Source organism: Gymnogyps californianus, chromosome 10, assembly GCF_018139145.2.
Source record: "Gymnogyps californianus isolate 813 chromosome 10, ASM1813914v2, whole genome shotgun sequence".
Classification (NCBI taxonomy): domain Eukaryota; kingdom Metazoa; phylum Chordata; class Aves; order Accipitriformes; family Cathartidae; genus Gymnogyps; species Gymnogyps californianus.
The window spans coordinates 2,986,854-3,009,728 of record NC_059480.1 but is presented as its reverse complement, the minus strand read 5'-3'; the positions used below and the strand labels follow the sequence as shown (position 1 = coordinate 3,009,728).

The following is a 22,875-nucleotide window of genomic DNA, read 5'->3' as shown; positions in this document are numbered from 1 at the left end:
ACTACATTTCTGGGGGTTTCCTCTGACCTGTGCAGGCAGACAGTGGAGGATCCATAATCAGCTCTCTGCTTTCCCTATTATCTTCTGCGCTGAATGAATCCCAGTTTCAACAGACACCAAGCACTAAATATGCATGAATTACATAAAATATCCAGTGGAAAAGAGAAAAGGTAAGATTAAAGAAGTTACACTTATTGAAGATACACTGCTGAAGCAAAGCAATGCAGGCAGAAGGTGCATGTAGAATAGCTGCATTCACCACATTATACGTCATAACTTTCTGGGATTGCACAATTAAAAACCATAAGCAATGCACAGATAAGGGTGAGCACCTTAGTGTTACAATTTCCTGTCTTCAGCCTGCAAAATTTCTCAGGCTTTAAGCTACAGTAACTGTTTTCTATTTTTGTGACACTAAGGGTGACCACTTGTCCTTTCTTTCAAGGGACTGTCCCTTATTTCATTCATTTACTGCATGAGTAAGATAAACCCTTACTCAATTAGAAGTAAGCACCAAGCCATACCTGCTAATTAAACAGATACAGAATCCAGCCTGAAGAAGCACCGTCATTTAACAAAACTAACCACAAAACTAAAACCAAACAAAAAACATCCTTCAAACCCTCTCCTTTTATGTTCTCCCCTGAACTGCACCTCTGGAATAAAAATAGCAGATGTGGTGTTACAAATTTTTTGTTAAACTTTGCCCCCTACAATTGGACCCAACGCAAGGTTTCTGGTTTCGCATGTACAGGGACGTGGCATACAATGAAGACAAACTTCTGGAAAGGCTACCTAGTGCCTCTGTGAACAACCAGTGCTTGCTGCACGTGGGTTCTACCACGTTCGATCACAAAGAATACTTTATACTAAGACTTTTAAACAACACAGGTCACTACATCCCTGTCAAGTTTTGGACAATGAGGTCTAATACAGAGTTATCTGGAAATTTTAATTCAGGCTTAACAGCCTGCTAACACAGAGCAACCCCAGCTCATAGAGTGCTTTGCTATACTTTGCCCATGGGGTCTGCTGAAACCAACTGTGCTGCGTTATCTTTTAAAATACTGGAAAAACTGTAGAGCCTTGGGATGGAACAGAAGGGAACCAACTTAGACTTTCAGAGGAGAACCAAGATGGAAAACTCTGTCAGAAGTTACGAATTGAAGACAAAAGAAGTCAGGCAGCAGGGCAAAGACCTGGGAACACCCGAAAGCTGCATTGTGACTTCATTCTCTCAGAGGGACTCTGAAATGACTGAATCTGAGCTATCTTTGCTAAAGTATGTTTCGTTTCCCTAAAAAATTTTGTCATTTGAAATGAAGTCCTGTGTGCTTTGCATTTATGCAGCAATTTGAAAACTAAAGGATTCTAAATTTCTTTTAAAACTTCATGAAATAGCTTCAACCCCCAAAAGGTAAATTTGAAAAGTATTGGTGGAACAGACCTCATTTACCCAGAACAAGTGCAACCAGGACAATACTTTAAATTGAACATGTTGTTATTTAAAGGTGATTGTATCTTTATATTTTATATTTATATCAGCAAAAAGCTGCAGCACACGTAGTGTCTATTGGTCCCATTCCCTAAGGCTGCAGAGCACATCAAGTGAGCAAGATCTAACTGGAGCCTAAGTATTACTTGTGACCTGCCGGATGAGTTACATCTCTGCATGGGGGACACAGCCTGCAATGATACATCTCATCAGCAAATCAAGATGCATCTCTAAAGAAGAAAGGCCATCACCCTGTCAGTAACAAGTGCAGAAACAATCTTGTACAGATGGTGATGTTTGCCATAAGACTCATTGTAAACAAATTCAATAGCAATGTTTTCCAAGACTCATTCCTATCTTAAATGATCAGGACAAAAAGCCTCATATAACACCACCAGTATATTAGCTTCTCTTTCTTTGAGAAAACAACTCAAGACTTGCCTGAAAATGAGTACTTTTCTCTGTGACCCATCATGCCTCAAAGCACAGAAGCAATAAAACATAGTGCTTCATTACCACACAGCTGAAAGGAAAATCTTCTGCTGTCTCCCTGAATATTTTAAATTTAGTTATGAAGCTTCATCAGAAGTCTTTGGAAATACAAAATATAAAAAGGATGAGACAATCAAATGGTTTAAACACTACGTGACTGATAATATTAAAGCTAACATCCATCAAATTACTGAAAAACGAGAATATTTTCTCATTGATAATGTTGATGGCGTAAGTTTTCAATTATTTTTTCTCATCTGCCAGAAAAGGTTTAGAATTTCAGGAAAATTTTCATTTTGCTAGTCCTGGAGATGTTGAGGTGTGCGTCCCCAAGGTGCTCATCTCAATTAGGATTACACATTTGGCTTCTCAAGCACGGACTGTAGCTAATTTGAAAAGTCTATTTAAAAAAAAAAACAAAACAAAAAACCTTCTTATAGTCCTCAGTCCATGAGCAGAGGTTACTACCCCTTCCTTTAAAACATGCCCACAGAAACGGTTGATTTGGGATGCAAATGTCTGCAGGGGGGTGAGGGGAGAGCAAGAACTTCCTAAAGTGTATTTGCTGCTGGAGAAAGTTTCCGTGCCGTTGGAGGCTGAGGCTCCCACCACCTTCCAGTCGCTCGTTCCTGTCCTCCAGCCAAAGTCTCTGCCCCACTTTTGTGCCAAGAGCAAACTCGATTGTTTGTGCACTCGAGCTCTCGTAGCGGGAACTGAAAGATCCAGCGGGGTAGGAAAGAGCTGCTGGGTATGTGGTTGTGGGTGGTCAAAGCCTTTCGAAAGGATAATACGGTGAAACAATTCTTCTTCTGAAACAGTAATTGTTAAACTGGTTACTGTTTAACAGCCCTAATCTTTGTCTTCTGAATCTTAAAGTATTTTGCAGCGCCTGGAAGTTGCTTTTGTACATCCAGTGAGGACTGCCTATTTGCAATTTTCAATTGTTTCAGCGTGATGAAGGCTTTATGACATAACACATTTATTGGAAGGCAAACTATAAGAGAAATTGATGACATTCTTTGGCATTTCACTCTATGGAGTGAAATTTTATCTGAAAGCACATCCAGATAAAAGAAAAAGGGATTTCACTTCATGGCATGCATTAGCTTTCAAATATTTAATTTCATTTTTTGAAGCTTGAAATACAAAATAATAATACCACTTTAACCTGATTTAAGTCATCTTCTCTGAACTTTTTTTTTATATTTTCAGGAAACTGGAAACATTCTGGAAGGGTTCAAACTAGACAAAAGCTGGATATGGTTTGTTTGTATGAAGAATTTTGTATACCGAGAGATTCAGCAGAAGGAATGTGCATGTTTCAGGAAATACCTAGTTCTCTTATTAAATCCTGCTTCTTTCAGTTTTTCAAAACCTGTGAAATGCATTATGTTTATTCCTACCTCAGACGCCACAGCGGAAAAAACATTTTCCTTGTATAAACAGATTTGGATAGTTTGCAGAAACATGAAGTACACAGATTTTGCTAAGCCCTGACTGCAAATTATTTTCAGTCCTACATGTAAAGACTGTAAAGAGTTTTACAAACTGATTTAAATCAACATTAAATTATACTGAAAAATATTCAAATTGGAATATCTACCATTTTCAGTAATAAAATAAAGCTTAATATAATTAAATTACGTATTTGGGCATACTAGAAATGTGTTTCCCTAACCATGTTTCAAGACTTTGCTCCTAAGTATTATCTGGTTGTCCACTTGTCCCTTGTTTCTATCCAAGAAAAGTAATCATCCTAATTATACCTCAGCCCTTCAGTGCCAACGGAGTAGCACAAGCACAGCAAGTTTTCTGTGATAGTAACTAACTCAGGTGAAATCAATTCCATTCTCAGCATTAACTTTTCTTGAAATTTACTGTTATGCATAAAACCCACTTTCCCACAGAGGCTCTGCGGTTCTGCACACCGATGAGCTCTTGACTCTTCAGTGGGGTCCCCAACTCCAAAGCTTTGCTGGGACCACTCAGTTTCACCTTAAGACTGGGCTGCACTTCCTGGCTTTCCCTTCCCCTTGGTGACCCCCTCTCTGCTTCCTACTGAAACACTCCCTCCAAGCCCCCTGTGCCCCTCTGTCCTTCGTGCAACGCTGCTGTCCCTTCCCCTCCCTTGCAGCAATGCAGGTGCTGATTGTCCCCCTGTAACTCCTAGGAACACTGGCATGCATCGCATGCACCAGCCCAAATACACGCACCCCTGCCCGCCGGCGTACGCCTGCCTGGAGGGGATGGCTGTCCAGCCGGTGTTTCCCAGCCCACCAAGCATCCTCCTTGGTGGGACACTTGGTCTCCTCCTGCCTTTCAACACAGTGGGAGGCCAACGGTGCCCGATGCCTCTCGGCTGCAAGCAGACTATGGATGACTTACAGTCTCCATGCAGCCTGCGAGTGATATTTTGGGCAGGCCTGTGCCTGCCCTGTCCTCACTGGAGACTATGAGGTTTTGACATCAATTTGAGCAAGTACAAAACCCTTACACAGCTGTCTGACAGAAGCTGTAAGCGGCTGCAATGTTGTGAATGGGTGAGCGTCGCCCAAAGGATTTTGCTTTGCATTATCTCCCACTGAAACCAGCTCAAGTACAATTTCCTAGCAGAAGGGTTTTGATCAGATATAGATAGATCCGCAAAATCAAAGTCAAATCACAAAATCCTTACTATAGAAAATCTTTTCTTGGCCACATGTGTCAGAGCAGCATAGCAAATTGGGATTACAGTGCAGTATCAAAGCGAATGACAAAAACTTTGCATCTCTCTGCAAAGGGCTCACAAAGGACTTGGTACTGCATGTGCCACAGCCAGACACTGCCTCTGACGTTGGTGACAACAGCAGTGACACCAGGAATGCAGGAACTGACCTGAACTCACGCTCTTATCAGATCATGCTGGCAGGATGGGCAGCTGTACGTCTGTGCTCTGAGAGCAGGTTAGCATGCCGGATGAAGCTTTTACGCCAAGCTCCACCCTGTAGGACTCAAACAGAAGCCAGAACAAATTCTGCCTAGAGGCAGGGGCAATCCTGCCGACTGGCTGATGCGAACAGGCAGCCCTCTCATTGTATGTCTTGCCCATCCCGGGACAGAGGATTTTGGTCTTTCTGGCATATTTAGCCAACCCATATGCAGACAGAGTACAAATCTAAATGTTTCCCCCAAAATGTGTTTCTAGAAGTGTGTCAGAGAGGGAGGGTTTCAGCAGGAAACCCTATACACAGTATTTATCGACTCTCCTGCCTTCTGGGAGCCAGTGCTGCAAGTACACTGGTAACCTACAGTTCAGTGTCAGTTGATACAGTGATTCACAGCTGCTGGCCTGCTTTCTAACTGCTCACATAGCACCATTTGTTTCCTGTTGCACACAGCCTCGTATCAGACTAGAAAAAATTACCAGAAAAAAAAAAAAAAAAGCTAGGCGATCACTCAATGTAAAACAGTGCTGCCAAGGCATCTATAATTTTCACTGAAGTCAGCAAAACCTACAAGTAAATAGGGTCAGGCCCTCCCTTTGCAACAAGTAGTAAGTATAAATACAAGTCATTTTTAAAAAGCCCTTGCAGCCATGGTGAATTTCAGCACGAATGCAAGCAGGGCTCATGCTCACAGAAATGATGATCTGGCACCAGAACTGCAAAATTAATGTCTCCCACGTTTACCCACGGAGCACAGCGCAGGAAGATGCACACACACCACTACTTTCTGTCAAGGAGCTGGGCTGCTAGGACAGCCCGGGAAGGTAAAGCGGAAAGAAAAAGACAGGCAGTAACTTTAAAAATATTCATGTTTTCCATAGTGTAATACAGTCTGTTACGCAGCATGAGAAGGCGGCAGCATTTCGTGATTCCTTCTCACAAGGTAATCCACAGAGATTGCCAAACTCTGGAGCTGGTCAAACAGTTTTGCTCAAAGCAAAGAAAAAAAAAAAAGTTTATTAAAAAAAATGAAGTGGGTTGGAGCATGTGCTACACAAGGCATGGTCTTCATTCAACCCCCCTCTCCCCCATTCATTAAAAAAAAAAAAAAAGGGGGTGTATGTGAAAAGTTCAAAATTGCTTATCTGGACTTTTTCAAAAGGATGATCCAGTTTTTCCATCTGATATAACATTTTTCTTCAACATCCTGGCAACACTGTGATAACTTCTGAAAAGCTCAAAATCAAAATGAAACATTTCACCTGAATGCATTTTTTTAAATTTTCCAGTTTGCTTGAAAATGTAAAGCAGTTCCTACTCCTGCTCAAGCCAAGCTCTATTTCTGCCCTCTCCTGCAGGGCAGCCAAAAGATACAAACACTACTCAAGCCACTGTGGGTGGCTGGAGCCTCGATCTTTGGCAGCCTGCAACATTTCAAGGCAGGTACACAACTTGAAGCAAGAGCTCAGCCAGTGGCACAAATGGGAGAGCAGACTTAAGGGTAATACAAGAAAAAAAAAAACAGGTTGGCAAGAAGGAGAAGGAAAGAGCACGCTTGCCAGAAGGAAGCAGCAGTGGTCGGGCAAGGCCTGAGCCCTGAGGTGGCGGACAAATGTGTCTGGTTCAAGTTCTGGGTCGCAGGATGGGAACGTTACGTGCCTGAGCTCAAGCATCAGGTCATGCCCACAGGAAAGCACTGAGAGGCTGCGCCTTCCTCAAACTCAGAGGCCAGACTGTGCCACACAGCACAGGAGGATACAGCACACGCTTATAAATTCTGTCCATGGCACTGAGCTACCAAAAGCCTGCTCTGCAGATGCCCCAGTTTCTTAAGGAGACTCCACCTTTAGCAACAAGCTAAAGCTGCTCCTGTAACTACTAGGTTGACTCTCTCTCAGTGGCTTTTACCAAGGGCATCTTTGGTGACAGCCCCATTTGCGCCATGTTGACATCTGTCCATCAGGATATCTCCCCCCAGCCTTCACACAGAGTGGCACAAGGTAAGTGCCTGATGCTGCAAACAACCTATGAAGTGTTATCTGATAGACTATGAGCATAAACGAAGATGCAATCTAGCTGCCACTGAGAAATGACTGATTGCACTGCAGCTAGATTGCCAAACAGCCATCAGATAATACAAGCTGTGAACTCCTATTTGAGATGAACCAGAAATCTAGAGAGATCAAACTCCATAGATTTAGCGATGGTACCACACTACCCTGTACCAATCCATATTCACTCACCAGCCAACGCCAGTGCCTTCTTCCTTCTCACCACCTCTTTCAAGCATCCTCACTCATGAGGCAGGTTATACTCTTGACAGTGACTTTTTAAAATTGCAGTATATAAAGGCAATACAGGCTAAAGCATTAGGCAAAGGCAGTACCACAGTTTTTCAACAGCAGCTTTTGGCCTCAGCGCCTTCTCACGCTGAACAAGAGTCAGCTGTAATGGGAATCTCCTTACCTGACTGAGCCTGCCAAGTCTGGCGGTTTAAGAGGGTTCTCCGGGCTCTTTAGGCAACAGAGACAGGACCTGCCAAGGACAGTTTAGCCCACCCAGATCAGAAACCTGTTTCTTCCCCGCTGACTACAGAGATACAACTCAGCTTTGACCACGTGACAGCTTCGACTGCACATCTAAAATGAGGGGGGATGAATATCGATGTATCACACACATCCTCTGATCCTGGTAAGGTCAGCAAGGGACAGCTATTTAAAATTATTTTTGGTAACCCAATCCTCAGACTGGGACTGAGTTCCCTGTTCGTAAAATGAGAACAAGAGCACCTCCCCTCATTGAGGAGATGCTAAGATCACAAGGAATTCAGATTGCGCAGTGATGAGGATCCTATTGACACCTCAGCTAGTTGTATAAATGAGATGCTTTAAGTGACAGCATAGGAGAGTTTTATCTTCTGTGAATCTGGATGGCAAGAACCGGCCACAGATGCCTGGCTTAGAAAGACAGTTTTAGTGCTTTAGCTTGTCCCTAGTGTTTAGTTTGATCTTGTGATTCCCGAGGACTCCTTTGCTGCTCCGCCCCTCTTTGAACAAACATGATTACACTCAGTCCCCAAACTTTCAACAACTCCATATTAATTATGCCTCCCCATTTGAGCAAGGGAAAAAATCATGTATGTTTTTACAGAGAAGAAAGTTAAGTACCCCAGCTGTGACTTGCCCAACAGGCAGGCAGCAGCTAAGCTAACTCTGGAGCAGTTGATTTCCAGCCTCGTGCCCCTGCTCCTGGATCTCTGTGTAACTGTTTTTTGCTCTCTTCCTGTCTCAGCTTCTCAGTTCTCAGTGTTTTACTACAGTGAGAGTCTGCAGGCTAATGCAGATATCTTGATGACTAATTGTTCTCAGCCTAAGGACAAAGATCTCTACTCGCTGTTACAGATCCTGTGTTTCAAGGGGGTTTTTTTACTCCTCCCCCCTTCCTTAAATATGTTTACATCAGCAGGATGCAAGTTTGATTCATCCAAGCCACGGATTTCTTTGCCTGTATTTTGAAGTCTCAGGTAACGGAAGGAGAAAATGCAGCAGTCCCAGAAAAGAAGGGAAAGAATTTCTATTTGTGTTTAAAGAAAAAAGTCTATGACTGTAACCACAATGGCCTGGTATGTTTTGGGGGGATACCAGTTTGATTCCAGATATAGCAGGCAAGAGGGATTCCTGACTATGCTAACTGCTGTAGAGCTGCTGCAGATGCAGAAACCCAATGGCAGATCACGTAGCACGCCACAAAATGCTGGAAGGACATATGCAAATATTTTTTTTCTTCAGCCTGAATGCAAAAATGTGCATCTCTGAATGCAAAAATATGCACCTCCCTTTCTGCCACCTGTACTGGACCAGTTAATTTAACCATGCAAAAAATGACACTGAGTATCATTCCACTAGTGTGGGACCAGGCTCTAATTAAAAAAAAAGAAAAATGAAATCTACTCTCTAAGACTCAAAAAAATGTGAAGCAACTTGCAGCTTTAAAGGTGAAAAAACACCACAGAGTGGCAGAGGGAGAGCTGCCATGTCACAAGTGCTGTATAGGTAGCTGTGATATTACACATCTTCTGAACCTGCTGTCATCATGAAAAATGCCTGACAGACAACAGCCCAGATCTGGGCAGGAAGGCAACTTTGTTAGCTTCAGGAAGGAGCACTGCGCAGGCAAAAAAGGTCACACTGCACGATCAGGGCTCATAGTTGTTAACTAATACAGGCTAATCTCAGGATTCAGTATTGAATCTTTCCTATGTCTTTTTTTTTTTTTTTAATAAACCCAGAAATGAGAAGCATCTACTGGTTGCTGTATTAATTTAACACCTGTTCTAATTCCATAGGATTAGTAGACTCTTTCCTTTTCAATGGGATTTTTTTGAATGTCAAAACTCCTTCCTGTTCAACAGCTTTTATGGCCTTGCACAGGAGAACTATACTTTTCAAAAATCTGATCTTTTAATACACACGAAGTAGTTTTTGTTTTATCCAAAAGTCAACAGACAAGCAACCAAAAAAGTCTGGCCCAGCTGGAACGACGTACCAACAACAGCAGCCAACAACATGAGACTGTTTTGCTCTGAGCCTCAATTACAACTCTCACTGCGTCTCTCCCTTGCCAGAAGCAGCCAGCCCCCTTCTTCTGCCTCTCCCACAGAACTGGAATAAAGCAGCACAAAACGGGAGGTGGTGTGTCTTCAAAACATGAGTTAACACCACACTTTTTTTAGCCTACTCCTGATATTCAACCTACAACTCCTGGCAACCCAGCACACAAAGGTATTCCACCACAGTCCCTCTGCATCCCACAACATATAAACAAGAGAAATCCTTCACAATCACAACACAGATCCCAAGAGAATCTTACAAATTGGTTTGGGTGTACTTCTAGTAGATCATATTTGCTTAACAGATCTAGTAGATTTCAAAAGATTTCATTCAGAAGATCCCATGGAGTCCTAATAACACTGTCTGGATCCAGCAGTAGTCCAATAATCCCTCCCCAGAGAGGAAGAGGACATATTTATTTGTAAATAATACCATGCAGAATTCTCTACGGAGAACTAGAAGGTGAGGAGGTGAAGGTGTGTGTGGTGGGGAAAGCCTGAGATGACAGACATCAGTCACACCTTCTGCTTGAGCTTGAGAGCTGCTTGATCCAGCATGAGAGCTGCCCATTGCTGCAGCAGAGAGAAATACTGATTTCTTATGGCTGCAGTGGTCTGATCTGTGGACAACTGGAATAGTTGTACACAAAAACAGGCCCTTTGTCATGGCAGAAACAATTACAGATGCAGTACAAACTGGGAAACGTAACTCGCATCTTCCCGGGTTGTAATGTACAGAACTACATGCCAAGTCTGCACCATACCTTAGCTGCCGGGTCCTGGGAGCAGCCTGCAGCCCAGCACTCTCTGGAGAGCTGCCTGCGCACAGGCACAGTGCTCTGAACTCAGATTTCAAACCCTCTTGTAACTTGTGGCATCTGTACCCTTCTAGAAAAGGCTGCAGGCCAGGCTGCGTGTTCAGCATCACTCACACGACATGCCAGCAGGGCAGCTGAGATACGAGGAGGGGGCCAGGGCTTGCCCAGGGTGCCGAGGCCCATCCAGGGCACGTAAGGGCAAAGTGTGGGGTTGTGTAGCTGCCTTTGCAGGTAACCTCTGGCCTTTCTTCCTCTCCCTCAGGTGAAAAGCCAACATATGATCATTTCTGTGCTTGTTTTCTAAAAGACAAAGCAGCTGCCAAACTCATACCCCAAACCCATTCAGAGTTAGGGTTCCACAAGTTCCCTTCCTCATCACAGTGCCAGTGCAAAGAGCAAGGACACCATTAGCAGTGCCAGGCTCCCACCCTGGCTCTGCCACAGAGCTGCTGTGGGACTTGAACAGTTGTACCCGTTGCCTGGGCCCCAGGTCTCCCCAACACTCTCCCTGCCTAGGGTGCTTCACTTGTGAGCTATCTGGCACAATGAGACCCTGATCTCTGCAGCTGCTCTAGGTACTGTAAATAATGATAAACACCGTATCACCTTCTGGACACCTGTCTTACCATCACAACACATCATCACACCAGCACAATATGCCAAAACACATTATTTAGGACAATAAGGCTGAGATATATCAGATGGTAGGGAAAAGTCAAGTATTACTACAAACAGCCTGCAGCATACTGTGTGGAGCCAGATCAGAATGACAGGTTATTTGTTCCAGCTGAGTGCTGGCCCTACGCTCGCAGCCTGCAGAGCCTGCACAGGTTCCTCTGCACAGTATTGCCCAGTGCTCTGGGAAGGTGGATTAGCTTTGGTGACATGCCATAGTAACGCGTCAGGTCAAGTCTGGCACAGTGTCCTGCTGCCAGTTCCTCCTCAGAAACAGAAGGGCTGTGGCAAGCAAGGCAGAGGTATCTCAACAGCTCTGGGGAAACCAGCTGTAGCTGGCGAGGCCAACTGGGACACTGCGCTGATGCTGGTGGCTGGCCTTAGGCAGACAGTCCTCTGGAGCACAGCACCGAGCACCTGGAATTGGCCTTGGTGGCAATACAGCTGTGTTTGCGGAGAGCTGCGTCTGAGTGGGGCTCCTAAGAACAGCCAGAGCCTGAGCCACCCAAAAGTGGCTCTTGAGGGAGCTAGGCTGAGTGTGTGCACCCAGGACACACAATCCACAATTCTTATTAACAGCCCAGAGCTGAAAGCAAGCTGCCAGCACTCAACTGTTCTCACTAACCTGATCACTCTAGTTTTGGATATGCTGCCTCTTTGGTGCAGGTCTCAAAGAAAAACTGATGCCCCTAAAGCACATCAGGAAATACATAAGTTATATGGTGCACGTGAGCTGCACATGGAGTTGGTAGAAATCTGTATTTCTAGTGTGGGGAGCTAATTGTCATCTGAAATGGGAAGCAACAAATGTAGACCCACTCTGAATAGCAGGGCAGACTGGGGTACATGGGTAGCACGGGCATTTCCATTTCATTTTACAGGGAATGCCCATGCAGCACTGGCTGTGCTAAGAGGATAGGTAGGCTACAGCCCCCACTGCCTCCTAGTAAATCCATGCCCACTTCTTGGGGCTGTAAGAGACCATGCTTCCCTCCCCACCCCAAGTTTCATGATCTATATTGAGAAAACAAGGGCTGAGAGGTGGTACAGGAAGGGGAAGTGGCTTGTTCAGGATCCTAAAGCAGAATAGGAATAAACAGAAGGTCTGAAACTCCTGCTCTCAATCCTGGTACTTTCTGGATCCTGAGACCACAACTTAATTTACATTCTCTGGGTGTAGGTAAATTGTGCTGCAATTTTGGATTGAAAAGATCCATGATGTATTGATAAGAAGCTGGCTTCAGAGTAAAAGGTATTCCATGGGCTGAGGTTCTCAGTATGTAAAACATGGCAGTGCCACTGAATTGAAGGCACACGTTAAAGAGTGTGCCGACAGCCATAGCAGCGGACCAGAGACTAAAATCTCCATAGCAGTGGACTGGAGACTAGCACTGTGCTGGCCGGGGGCATTAGTTTAACTCCTTATATCCTTTTTCTCTTGGTGTTAGAACTACTTTGGAAAAAAGCAATGAGCAGTCTTAGGTGCATCTTTGTGGGACCGAATGGTACACAGCATGGCTTACCTGGACAATTAGCTTATTTTCTTTATCAGGCAGAATTCGGTAGGTATAAACGCAATTCCGGAACCTGGAACAGATCAGAGGAGATATGGTTAGACCATCTTCAGAAGGGAATCGCACCATGTGCCCTCCCCGTGAGAAAAGGTATTGGAAGATCCCAAGACACATAGATGGCTTCATGCACAAGGGTTTTAAACATTTCTCTTTATTTCTTTCCCTGGAGTCTGTGAACTAACACAAACCTGAAGTGTTCCTGGTCACTGAGACATGTTTGCAGATGTCACTGCAGAAAGCGATATCAGCATCAGCCTCAGAGTGAGTTATTCAACTCTTCTTCTGGCCGGAAAGAAAGAAAACACCAAATGGCTCTAGCTGTCAGTAGAGTGGGCGTCTCAGGAAGGAATGAAAAAGCAGAAATCCAAAAGACACAGGGCCAAAATCAGCAATGAATGAGTAAATTGAAGGACTAGTATGTGCACTGACTTGTATTGGAAAAAAACAAATAATAGATTTCAGCTAAATCACCAGTAAGACAGCTGATTGCTAGGCACATTTTCATGCACAAATCCTAAACAACAGCCTAAATGAAAACCCATCTCGCTATCCTGGTGCGGATGCATACTGTACATGTGTATCTGTAGATCAGCCATAACGAACATTTTGTCCCAGCTAAATTCAATTAGATTCTTATTTAAGGGGGGATGGAGGAGTCTTTTGCCCAGTGGAGGGCCACATTAATGCACAAGAGCCCAAGGGAAGCCCGAGCAGTGCTGTAACGTGGTATGTGGGAAGCATGACCTTCCTCAGCAGCTGCTGAGCTTTGTGGAGCTTGCCCAAGAAGTGTTGACTAAAAAAAAAAATATATTTTTACCTTTCTCCCAAGTGAACAAGAGATTGATCAAATCTTTTAAGTCACCTGCAAAGCACTCTGTTAAAACATACAATATGGCTTTAAGCCAGCAAACGACGCTGGTTTCAACCCCTTCCTCTCAAAGGAAAAAACAGAATCCACTCTCAGAGCTTCCTTGGCTGTAACAGAAACACTGCATTACCTGTGGAATCATCATGAAATGGGGGCTGAGGTCAGTCCCCCAGCTGGGGAGATCAGGCAGATCAATAAAACATCCTCATCTCTTTTACAACTATGTTGTGAGTTTATTCATCATATGTCTTTCAGAATCACTCCACGCAGGAGAGAGAGAGAGATCGCCAGGATTTTAGGCAGCCTTATACAAAGAGTGACAAAGAGCAATTGGAAATGAAAAGAAATTACTTATAAATCATAGCTGAGTTTTTCCAGGGTATTTGGAGGATTTTGTCATGTATCCACATGAACCTGTATCTTTTGATGGCATTAATGCAAAGGACACAGAAGAATTAGAACTGCTCCCAGAGCTCAGTACCACTTCACTAAGCAATGTAAGACCATTTCACAAGCACCTATTCATTCACACATCTGAGGATCTGGTACAGAGTTGGAAGTCACAGACATGATTCCCAACTGCTTTGGATTGCCAGAACACTGCTAATTTCACCAAGCCCAGGGCAATCAACGCCAGATGAGGATATGCCCCAAGGAAGGGTATGAGTTTTGTTTTTATCTGTCAATGCAGTTCTCTTACACCATTTCCTCCTGCTGATATGCAAACAGGGCTAAGCAGAACTGCTCATGCAGCTGATGAGAGAAAATTTATGTGTGTGGAGATTATGAAACTGATAAACAAACCAGCTCAATGGCTCTTGCATCACAAGAGGACCTTCTTTGTTACCTTCACAGAAAGTGCCCCATCACACAGGCCTTATGAGGCTGCTGTCATAATACTTGTAAAGAGGTTTAAGCAGAGGACAGGTAAGATCAGTGGAAGAGCAAGGAAAGAAGGGCTGTTGGGTGAGACAGGAGCAGGGAGAAGCACTTCCTAGGATCAAAAGTAGGAATCCTCTTTAGCAGTCCCCTAATTTAGTGCATGTGGATGGAAAAGACTGGGACTCTTACTCCATTCCTACCCTTAGGCTTTCTCTCGTCAGCATCCTGACAGTCAAGTTATGTGGTCCCAATTACTGTCACATTCCAGGTCCTCCCTAAAAACTGGGTTGAGTTCAGAATTGCTCAACCACTGTTCAGGCTGTCTATGTGGGGGGTAAATGTAACATCAGCCTCAGCTTAAACATGACATGTCTCCATGTCATCCCTCTGTCCTCTCAACCAACCAGAGGAGGAAAGGGGGCAAGGCTTGTATTTTCTCTGTCTTCTCCTGCTGTACATGTGTTTATGCACAGGTGATGATGTGCATATTGGGAGCGCCTGGAAATCCTAAAGAGGACTGCCATGCTAGGCATGGTGCTAAGTGCACCATGAGAGAGGCTGTCCCCCCAGGGGGTTGGAAATGGCATCTCACAGGCAGTGTCCTCTGAGAGGGATCCCAAAGCTGCAGCTAGCCTTTGAGGGTCATCTCTAGAAGTGTTAATCCTGCAGCCATTCACACACGAACCACCAACAGAAGATCCCCTGGAGGAATGACACCAGTTCAGGTGCAGCAGGCTGTGAACACTAAGCAGGCTCTTTTTGATTTCAGGATCCAGGCATTCCCCTCCAGGTAAGTTAAAAAGCCCATTTCTTGTCAATGAACTGGCAGATCAAATGATCCAGGCACAGAGAAAGGAGGAGGAAAATGGCTTTGCTTCTTGCCTTTTATGGGGCAGTGTGGCCAGTAGAGCAGAGGACAGCAGTGCAGGGGGAGGAGCGTTCCCTCTGCATTTGCTGACTGTTTCAGCTCTCTGGTAAGTTAAATGCTGCTGCTCTAAGTTTCAGAAAAGGAGGGGAGGCACTCTTAAAAGGCCCTGCAAATACACCTCCCTTACTTGTCTGTATTTATACAAACCCTATTTTCCTAAAGCAGTGCTTCAAGAAAATCACTCTTTCATTCTATGATATAATAATAATAATAAGTGCTTTTGCTGGATTTTGACTGATCTGCCCAATAAATATTAGAGCTTTGCAGAATATGACACTTTTTCAGAGCAAATTTAATGGGTTTTTGTTTTCCTTATCTATACACAGTTGACACTTTCTCACTTTCAACATAATTCTCTTTTTGTGAATTCTCGCCTTTTACAGTCAGGCTTTCAATTCCCCTCTCATTCTTTGCCTCCAGCCTCTCTGTTTTTTAAACAGAAGTAACTGAAGATCTCAAACTTCACACACCTTCCAGTCAATAACACAGCTGAAACTGATACATCTCTGAGGAAGTTTTCAGCTTCAGCAAAGCTGCCCATTTTGTCAAGATGACATTCAGAGGGAAAGACTTATTCACCACCTTTAACCCTTTCTCTTCACAAAATAACTGCAAACCAGCATAAGCTGAAAGCTTGTTAGGTACTTTGACAGGAGGTTTTGTGAAATTTCTCAGACTGTAATTAACGCCAGCCCTTTGCACCACAGATCCGGCTGCTCTTGGCTTACGAGGCTGGGTACTCCCCATTTCTTTAATCAAGCCATTCATGTTAGCCACCTCAAAGTGGATTTAAGAACATAACCTTTGGCTCCCGGTTCAGAAAATCCTGGTCATGATATTGTTTCTATTTCCTGATCCCATGTCTCTCAAGTCACAAAAGGCTTTCAAAGTTGGCTGCGTAAACATTTACAGTGGAAAAACTTATGCAAATGCATGTTGTTAGACATTTTTACAGCACCTTCCCTTTCTAGAATCCCCACCATGACTCCGTAAAAATATTTTGTGTACATACTGGTTACAAGGAAAATCAAAGGGGTCATACTAAAAAACACTCAATGGAAGCAACAGTCTATTCTAGTAAAATGTTCCCTGACTTGCAACTTGGGCCCTCAGCCCATGCTACATGATTGCCCCTCCTTCCTCCTGGTTGTCCTGGCTATTCATCTGCAGCTGCCCTTCTTTCTCTGCTCCCTCCAGAAAGATAAAACTCTACCCGATGTTATTACAAACATCTTAACAGGCAGGCACAGAGGCTTTCTGCACTTTGTGAACACCCCCATTACCCAGCCACCGATCTCTGACAGTCCAACACCTACGCTTACAGGGCAGTTACCCAGCCCCACGCTTTTCTGCAGATGAATCCTCTGCAGCAGACTGTGTTGTCACCAGAAGTCTGACCTCAGAGACAAGCAGTTAGACCAGTTATAAACAGCAGCACCACCTTTACCACTGCAAGAAATATACTTTCAGAAAGAAACTACACTGAGAAACCTGCTTGTAATTTAATGTGGGGTAAGGATGAATAAGTTTTATTAATCTGCTGCACGATGGCAGCAAAGAGGATCTGACAGGCAGAACATGGTCCCACAGAGGCTCTCTTGATCTCTCCTAAGCAGAGAGCAACTGTCTTATCTCTCTGTAATGCAAAGTCAAATGTGTCAGACTTCACCTACTGACTTCTATCTCCTCTTGCCCCTGCACTTCTGCCTCCGGGAATAACACCTGCCCCTCACAAACCCAGGGCAGGAGGCCTTGCTCTCTGGTCCCCAGCCCCAACCCAGAACGGAGGTGTCAGGGCTGCCAGCACATCTCTCCTCTCCCTATTTCCCACATGAAATATTTACCCCGTGAGCCACATTAATGATGCAGGTAGAATCACCGCTGTGCCGGGTGTATCATGCACAGCTCCAGGAACTATTTCAAGCCTTTTGCTGAATGGGATATGGCATTGTACAAGCAGGTGAGTCAAACACATACTGAACCAGAGCAAGAAAAGTGCCTGGGAGGGTACCAAGCTCAGTACTTGGGCTGTTAAATGTAAATACAGACCCAAGTTGTTAACAGGCTCAAAGAGGTCAAGAGGTTATTTTCTCTCAGAGCACAGCCACAGGATCTTTGATTATTGTCTCCTTTTGAATCAGGGGCAAGAGTAGCGTGAGCAGTACAGCAGTAAAAGAATATGGGTTTGTTCAGCCTGGCCCTGCTCCCAACCCTTCCCTACCCTGTGGCCCAGTCAGGTGAAACCAGCCATGCTCTCACGTGGGCTGCACCTTCCCAGTGGGTACAGTGGCTGTTTGCCTCTGTGCTGGAGAGGGTGCAGGGGGTAACACCCTGCGCAAGCGGGGACGAAAGTGTCCGCGTGAAGCGCGAAGTTGAAAGCTGTACTTACAGCACGCAGAGTGCATATGCCGAAGCAATTGACTCACTGGCCCGCACAAGGAAGCTGCCATCCTTGCCTACTTTGGAGAGCAGGTCTTCAGCTCTGGAGCGAGTGATGTTGCCGTGGTACCAGCACTGATCCATCGCTGGAGCTGGAGGAAACCTGAATGCCAATACAGGAGCTGCCAGAGCTGCCTGTGTGTCTGTGTGTAACGATCAGGCAGCTTCAGCTCACCAGCTTCCTGTTTCAATAGTACAGAGAGGGAAAGGAAACTCAGCCGCGGACAACTTCCTCAACTCAAACAGCTCAGAGAGTGAGCGTGACATGTTCCTGCAGCCCCCGCTCTCCCTCTTCATGCTGCAGCTGAAGTGAATAGCAAGCCCATGTTCCCTGCCTTTCCCTCCCCCTTCATGTCCTAATACTCCATATCAAAAAGTTCCAGCTGGGGATCTCTTCTGCTCCCCCACCGATTCAGTCCCCCAGGCTTTGGTGGCCTGCCGTCCCATTTACAATCTCTTGCCAGACCCTTTGAGTTTCCATCTTTTTCCTGTCTGTCCTACCCACTACAGGTCTCCATGAGGAATAAATAAATCTCAGACTGATCAGAAGCACACTGTGCATTAGGATACTTAGCACTGACTGCCCCATTCCTGCCTTCTCTAGTCCTCACATCCTGCTAGGTGTGAGGAGGGGACTTCAAAGAACCGAAAAAAAAATTACCCCTCCATGTTGCCATGCACAGAAGCAGACTTAGAGGCTGATTTGCTCTGGGGATTTGTGACCAAAGCTCCCTGTCAGCTACTGTGAGATGGATTCAAAGATCTTTCCTACTCTAAATCCCCAAAGGTGGGATGGAGCAAAGCCATGTCTGGCAACCTGCGTCAGAGAGGGGAGAACTGGAGCTTTCACTTCCCTTTTCTTTGTCTGTACATCTGCCCCTTGACTGTGCTGTATGGCATGCTCAGTGCTGCATCTCCAAGGCAGAGCAAAGAGGGGCATGTTTGCAGCAAGCAAGGACATTGCTACAGGGGCACTGCCTGCATGGCAAATTTGGTTGCCTATCCCGTACCTCCAACCAACTCTGCCTTTGAAGGCAGCACTTCTGCACATCCACGTTTGAGCTATACCTAAAAGCAGCAGCTGAGCTGGGACTCTGCCTGGGACTCAGAGTGCAGAGGAAGAGTTCCCAGGAAAGGCACAGACGCTGCTAGCCCTATGCAACCCGCACCTCCCAGAGCCAGGAAAAGTGCTGGAACCACGGTACTTGGATCATGTATGGAGTGCTGCCCCTGTACACAGCATGGACAGCAAGGCAGGAGAGAGCAGCCTATCACCAGAGAGACTAGAATTTATCGGTATGGAGAGGGAGAGCGAACCAGTATAGCCCAGCATTCGTCCCTGCCGGCCTTCCTGGTGCTTTCAGTTATCCAGACATCTGCTCTGCAGTGCCCAGCTTCATCTCTGCCACTGAGATTAAACTGTGGGCACCAGCAATTCAAAATTGTGTGGCCAGCATAGGACGCTGCTAAATGGGCAGAACTGCGATGTTCAGGGCTTCCTGTCCACGCTGAGCAAGCGCTGTCTACAGACCAAAATTAGCTCAGCTGGACCTGCCCTTCAGCTTCACCCAGATCCACATAGGGCTTTAGGAGCCAAACTCCCATGGATTCAGGTGCCTAAATGGAGTCAGATGCTGAATGCCATGAAGTGGCTCTGCATGGGCAGTAGCTGTAAGCTCTTGTAAGCTACGGAGTGGTTACAAACACTATTCACCCCACTGAGAAGAGTGTCTGCATATGGCAAAGGGACTGTGCAGCTCCTTTGACAGTCCTGCCTGGCCATAGTGTGCTGCTAGCCTCACCTGTACCAGCTCCTTGGGATTTCTGATACTTACAGTAGCTTCTCCGGAGCATAGCTGCAGCAGGAAGCAGAACAGCTCTGAACGTCAAACCACTGCTTGACCTCACAGTGCTCTCCATGCAACGGACCCATATGTGGATGCAGAGTGGAGAGAGCTGCTGCACAACATGAGTTTTGTTGGAATGAAACTGTGTTTGGAGAGCTTCTCCAAGAGGTACAAGCCCTGGTTAGACATCTGAGACAAATTAACTGTATACTTAACACTTAAGTCCTATCCATCCCACCACCAACTTCAGTTTTTAGCAAGCTGCTGCTCTTTCCTTCAAATGTGTGAATCCTCTGTCCAGCCACACACAACTCCTTGACTTAGAGACACAAACAAGGGGATGGGATCCAAACACGTGCCGTGATTGTGGCAATAAGATGTGCACGCTGGTTTCTGTGAGAATTTCTTGGTCCTAAAAGAAAGCACAGTACAGCTCCAGCTGCTCAAAAGGTGAATCCCAATCCCCTAACATAAACAGATCTGTGATGCCTAATGGCTCAGTCACAACGCTGCCTGAAGAGGAAATGGCGTCTGTTTTACTTCTCATGGTGCTGGCATGCGAACTCTGCGGCACTGGAGAAAGACCGATCCCTGCATGGTCAGCACACAAGTGTGTGCATATCCTGAACTACCTGATTCCCAAAGGACAGCGGTAACTTCTTCGGTCCCACACAGAGACAAGAGGATGTTCTGCAGGAGATACTTATACCATTCATTTTCTTTCCATTCGTGCTGGTGTCAGAGAAGGCTAGTGAGCAGATCTGAGGAAGAAGAGATTAGAGAAGTTATCTAGAGGGGAGCCAAAGTGTTTGCCATAGAGGGGGAGTGCAGTGATCAGCCTGCACCAGTTACATGCCAGGTGATACTACAAATGTAGCTAGCACAGCCCTAAGGTTTTCCACAAGGAATAGGATGTGCTTCGAATAGTGCATCCCACAGTCAGGACAAAGCACTGTGTAAGAGCTACCCTTGTAAAACAAAAGAATAACGGGTACATCTGTCAGACAAATCCAACTCAGACTCAACAGAAGCTTTTAGATAACTGCAGCAGCAGCAGCATTTCATTTAAACTTACTTGAGATAATGAAGTCACAGACAAAGAACTGGGACACGTTTTGATGTTGGATAATCAAAAAATGCAGCCCTGGCAGTCTATGGACAAAGCAAACATTATTTTTCCCCACGTTAGGGTATTATTCCAAGCTGTCTCTCACATATTGCAATAAACACTTTATCTAAACTGGGTTTGCTACAGATGTCTAGGTAGTATTGTACCAGCTAGCTGTGAACTCACCAGCCTGTCCAGAACCACTGGATAAATACTGTCTGTAGCACCATTCAAGATGCACAGTGGTCACCCAAATCCCCTACATATATCCAGCCTGTGCACTGCATCAGCACGGGTACTGCTAGGCTTGGTCAGATGAAAAGTTCTCGAATATGCATTTTCATGTCATGAAACAAAAGTATTTCATAGCATGCCTGATGAGAGGGGTTAAGTCTATAGGACAGCAGTTAGCTTTGCTGAAGTCTAAATACGACATTCCCTCATTAGGCATCAGTAACAGGCTATTGGCCACAAAGGTATATTTAGACTCTGGCCCGCATCTAAAGCGCAAATGAGTAATACCCACAAAGTACTGGTTAGCTCAGCCACTCTGTGCTACTCCAGCCCAGCATGTTACTGACCTGCTGCTTGGGAAAGGCTTGGCAAATTACAGGTGCATTTGTGAAGGCCGTGAGATCTCTTCACTTCCTTGGTACCTGCAGCCTCCAGGTACCCTGAAACAAACCTAGATAGCGAGAAAAATCAGGGCCCCCTCTCCCACTACCCCTGAAAGCTGTCAGCAATAAAAGGCAAGGGTGGGGACACTGAGCAAGCGGAGACTCACAGACCTAAGCAGTGACAGTGCAAAGGATCCTATGGGACCTGGCAGCATTCCCCAAAGGGGATGCATTCTGGGAGCACTCTGGAAAGCAGGTATTTTTCTTCACCAACAGAGCAAACAAACATATTTTCCTTGGAGCCATTCCACACGTGCACACACAGAGAATACAGCACACAGCAAACAAGCACAGACTGGTTCATAAAGCAGAATTTTGTCCAGAGGCATGGGCAAAGCTTTCCTAGCTTCATCTGCTCTGACGTGTCTCCCTTGGTACCCATTCATTTCTGGTCACTCCCCTTGTCTACTCACTGCATAATGCCTCCTTTCAAACCACACCATAGCCTCAGAATAGTCTCTCTCTCATGAAAATGGGGGCTGTTTCCTTCAGAAACCTGCTGAAAATCTGTCTACATTGGAAAGCCTTCCAGCTTGAGCACTGTCATGCTGCTCTGGGCTTGGTCAGGTCCCCTTCCTCTGACACCTGTGCCTTTGCAATTTGCTGGAAGTGGGGCAATGTTATTTGTTTGACACACTGCCTCATACACCAATAATAGTCTGTAATAACAACAGCCATGCTTGCAAGACATTGGGTTGTCAGCGATAAGAGCAGTTGCTGTGTGGATCATAGCTTAGCACTTGCGTTAGGAAGACCAGCAAGTATTTCCCCTCCTGACTATAAATTGGGAGCTCCCTCTGCAGACCTGTCCTGATCCTGCAGTTTCAATACAGGCAAAATGCCATTTCTGCCACTTGCCCTGTCCCCAAACATGTGGGGGTCCTAGTGTCCTGCATGGGTCCTGGTGTCGCTGCCCAGGGAGAGGCAACAGTTGGAGCACATGAGGCTGTGGTTTTCTTACACATGAGAAACTGCAGCTTCTCAGTGCAGTGTAAGCAAAAGGGCAAATAAGCAAGAACAAACAGTATGGGAAGTAAGGCAAAGGCTAAGATAGACCTGGGGGGGCCTGGGAACTCAGCAAGGCAACCCCAAATCCACTGCAGAAGTGGGCAAGGAATATCCCAAGAGCAAGGCATCCCGTGGCCTTGCTGAAATGAGAAGACAGCAAGCCCTGAAAGCTAGAGTTGCCAGCAAGTGCTACACTGACTGCAAGAAGCAGCGCACCTAATGAGAGCCAAAGCAGTTTTCTGAAGAAGGTAGCTGCAGATATAGGGCATTAAGCCCAGTGTCCTCTCTTGCACTTTCTCCACATCTTACTAAACACAGCTCAGCATAAAATTGCTGCCCTCTGTTCCCACGCAGTCCCTACGCTGTCAGCGTGCGCATCCCCAATCAAGTCTATCGGAGGCCTCAAGGCGAGAGGCCCTATACAAAGGTCATGCTTGTTTTGAGCATGTGATGTGTAAGATGGCAGCCAAAGGGAAAGGTGAGAAGGGAGAACAGGCAACAGAAAACAAAACCAAACACATGTTCTGTTTC

General features: G+C 45.5%; 1 protein-coding gene across 1 annotated transcript in view; it reads right to left on the bottom strand.

Moving 5' to 3' along the window:
• The window catches only part of INPP5D (inositol polyphosphate-5-phosphatase D), a 55,478-nt gene extending 37,690 nt beyond the window's left edge, over positions 1–17,788 (bottom strand). The window contains 2 exon segments of the mRNA XM_050902899.1: positions 12,537–12,600; positions 17,655–17,788. Coding sequence (XP_050758856.1) covers positions 12,537–12,600; positions 17,655–17,788 — 198 coding nt within the window.
• Positions 17,789–22,875: the final 5,087 nt, after the last annotated feature.